This window comes from Emiliania huxleyi, assembly GCF_000372725.1.
Source record: "Emiliania huxleyi CCMP1516 unplaced genomic scaffold EMIHUscaffold_1066, whole genome shotgun sequence".
NCBI lineage: Eukaryota > Haptophyta > Isochrysidales > Noelaerhabdaceae > Emiliania > Emiliania huxleyi.
Window position 1 is genome coordinate 8,280 of NW_005202009.1, and position 3,314 is coordinate 11,593.

General features: G+C 67.0%; 1 protein-coding gene across 1 annotated transcript; it reads left to right on the forward strand.

Annotated features, from left to right (window-relative positions):
- Positions 1 to 2,445: 2,445 nt before the first annotated feature.
- On the forward strand, positions 2,446 to 3,299 carry EMIHUDRAFT_251264 (hypothetical protein; the record flags this gene model as incomplete). The annotated part of the gene is made up of 3 exons (XM_005792606.1): positions 2,446 to 2,655; positions 2,899 to 3,078; positions 3,178 to 3,299. Coding segments are annotated over 3 exons (512 nt in total), but the record flags the coding sequence as incomplete, so codon positions are not given.
- Positions 3,300 to 3,314: the final 15 nt, after the last annotated feature.

Below are 3,314 nucleotides of genomic sequence, written 5' to 3' on the forward strand. Positions count from 1 at the left end.
CTCGGGCGGGTCGGCGTCAACCGAGCCTCTCCCGGCCGTATCCGTGCCACCGCCCTGATGGCTGCAGTGAACCCGGGGAAATTAACCCGGCCAGTTCCTCAGTCGACGGGGCGTTGGTTTGGAGGCGGCCATGGGGAGGACACGGGGCGCGCTGGCCCGCCCGAGGGTGGCGGCGGCTTGGCTGAGGCAGGCTTCCGCGCCCGGCCGCGCCTGCGCTTCGTCTTGCCCCCCCACACGTGCATCCCCGCCCGCAGGCTCGCGAGGTGGGCGGGGTTGGCGTATGGGAAGGTGGGCACATAGACGTGCCGCTCGTCTGCAGCTTTTCAAAAAAAGAGATGTCGGCACCTGCCTCTCACGCATGCAGGCAGATCGCTACTATAGCTAGTTAGGAGCCGACCGACCCTCGCGTCCGGTGCTCACCGACGGCCATCCCCGTCCGACCCCCTCACCCCCGGCCGCGACGGCGGCGGCGGCGTGCGCGGCCACGCTCGCGGCGGGCCTGCTCGGCCACAACGGCGGCTGGGACCGGCGGCGTCTCGTCTAGCACTACTCGGACGCGTCCGTGCGGTGCCCATCGTATCGCTTGATCTCCCGGTACGCGGCCTCGGGCTGGGGCACCTACGAGCATAGACGGCGCGAGTGAGTGACACTGAGTGAGAGCGCCGCCCGAGCCGACCCCCGGAGAGCAGGGGTCACGCCTGCACGCCAGCGCGACGCAGCGCGTCGAGGCTCGCGCGGACCGACTGCAGCGCAGCATGCCGGTAGTCGCCGGCCAGCCCGCCAGCCTGTGGCCACTGCGCGGCCCAGTCCACAGAGTCGTCGAAGATGCTCGGCACGTTGCCAACGGGCCGCGTGCGCAAGGCTCGGCGCACACGGGGGATGCCACCGCCCGGCCCTCGCACGTTGGAGTTGTTGTAGAGGTGCCGGAAGTCAGCGCACGCCACCTCGCACACCATGAAGAGGGTGAGCAGCAGGGCGAGCTGGTGCACGGGCTGCTCGATGTCGCACACGCCCGCCTCGATGATGGCGTTGGTGGCGCGTGTGATCGGGACCGCCTCCTGCGTGTTCCACTCCCCGTTCCAGCGCTGTGACGGGATTGAGGAGGAGTCAGTGTGGGCTAGGACGGAGCCAGGACTACCCGCGTACGCGCCTCGACACGCTGGTTGTGGACGGACGGCACGTCGCCCCGCACGCGCAGCCCTTGCTGCTCAAGAGCATACTTGATGAGAGCAAACTCGGTGCCCTGCAAGCGGACGACTACTGCATCAGGCGAAGAAGCTGGGCAGGGACGGGGCAGTACGGCCGCACCCCGTCGAAGATGTACACGTCCGGCGCGCGGCAGTCGTCGCCTCGGACACCCTCGAGGAACAACTGGTAGTGCTCCTCGGCCAGCTTTGTGAGTGCCGGCCGGACAGTCGGCAGCCAATGAGTATCGCCGTCAATCTGAGAGGGTGCGTGGCGGCCGATTCGGATGGTGTGACAGGTGTGTGGGCGGGTTTAGTGGATCTGGCACCTCCGAGTGGATGCGGAGCTTGCAGATGGAGAACTTGCCGCCGAAGGCGAGCTTCTCGGTCAGGTCGATGTGCGTGTTGTAGCCGTAGTAGTGCGAGATATAAGGCCTGCGCTCGACTGTGCGCTGTAGCTCCTCCCACCGGCGACGGGAGGCGGCCGCGTCCACTCGGCGAAGCGAGGCCTTTACGCGGTCCTTCCCAATCTGCAGCGGCGCTAAGCGCAGGTTCACCCGGCCCGTCGCATACTTTGTGCCGTGCCGCTGGCGGCTGAGCTCGCCGCGATCATACAGATCCCTGACGATCGCATCGAGCTCCGCGGGCGTGCCCGCCCACGTCCGCTTCAGCCCGTGCTGCTTCTTCAGGTTCTCGACATCCGATCTGTCACAGCGCCACCCTTCGGCCGACAGGTGCTGTGCGATGTCCGCACACGAAAGACGGCTGTCAAGCAGCTCTCTGATTCGATGCGGCACCCACTGCGGCGCATCGACGTGCCGGAAGTGGCACCTCGGCATCGGCGCCGGCCAGGAGCGCGCGCTGTGGCTCCCGCGAGAGAGGGCGGTCGACGTGTGACACGTGGCTCCGCAATTTGCGAGAACTTGCTGTTTTTATCTGATTTTGGCAAACGCTTGCTTCGGCACTCACCGCCAGCGGCACTTCTATGGAACACGCGCGCCAAAGGCTTGTCTTCACAACTGGCACGCGCTTCTTTCATGAGGGAACCCGGACGGTGCGCACAATTTAACTCCCAACGTGTGTTGTCGCAATTTACCTGCTGCAGGCAAAAAATAAGAAAATGCCCCGAACAAGTCCGCCATAGGCAGAGACTCCCACCGCCGAACCTGGCCTCTCGGCCTACGAACTGGAGCGGCTCGCCAACATACGAGCAAATGAGGCTATTCTCGCATCACTCAACCTTGTGAGCTTCAAATCAGAGATGGGGCTCAAGTCCTCCTCAGCGCGTCCGTCGCAGCGCGGCGTCGCCAACGCGTCTCGAAAGCGCTCCTCTTCGACTCCGACCGTCCCGACCCGGCAATCGTCCCGAACCCGCAATGTGGAGCCAGAGTTCAGTGGAGTTGCCGAGGAGCACCGCGATGGCCGGATCGAACTCGACTCGGGAGACATCATCGCCCCGGGTGTTGGCAAGGTTGCCCGCCCGGAAGACCTCTTCAAGCAGCTCGACCCGCGCACGCCGATCCCTTTCCACCGCGTCAACGACGACGACATGGAGGAGGCGGAGGAGGACGTGCGGGCGGAGGACGTGGAGGCGGCGGCGGCGGCGATGGCGGCGGAGGACGCAGCGGAGGAGGAGGAGGAGGAAGAGGAGGACGTGCCCCTCTCTGCGCGCCTGCCGCCGGCCGCACGCGCTGCGGCTGCTGCGCTGCCAAAGCCCGACGAGCGGGACGGCGCACTGCTCCGCCTCGTCACCTCCGGCCAGGAGGGAGGCTCGAGGGAGGAGGCGCCCCGACAAAAGGGCAGGCCGGCCGGCAAGGGACGGGGCGCCGCCAAGCCGCCCGCCGCTGCCTCCTCCCTCGCACGCTGCTCGCTCGCCGAGGCGGACGTGGCCAAGGTGAGCCCCCCCGTGTGCGGCTTAGCTGTGGCAAGAGCGCCGGTTCACAGATGGGTTGATAAGAAACAAGAAGCTTCACAGCCTTGCGCGCGCGAGCAGGTGACCAAGTCCGCGGTGGTGCACCTGCAGTTCCAGCCGCGCGACGACACGCTCCTCCTCGCGGCGGGCGACAAGGACGGCCACGTGTCGCTGTGGCACTGCGACCGCGCCGAGGACGACCCGTCCGACGGCGTGCA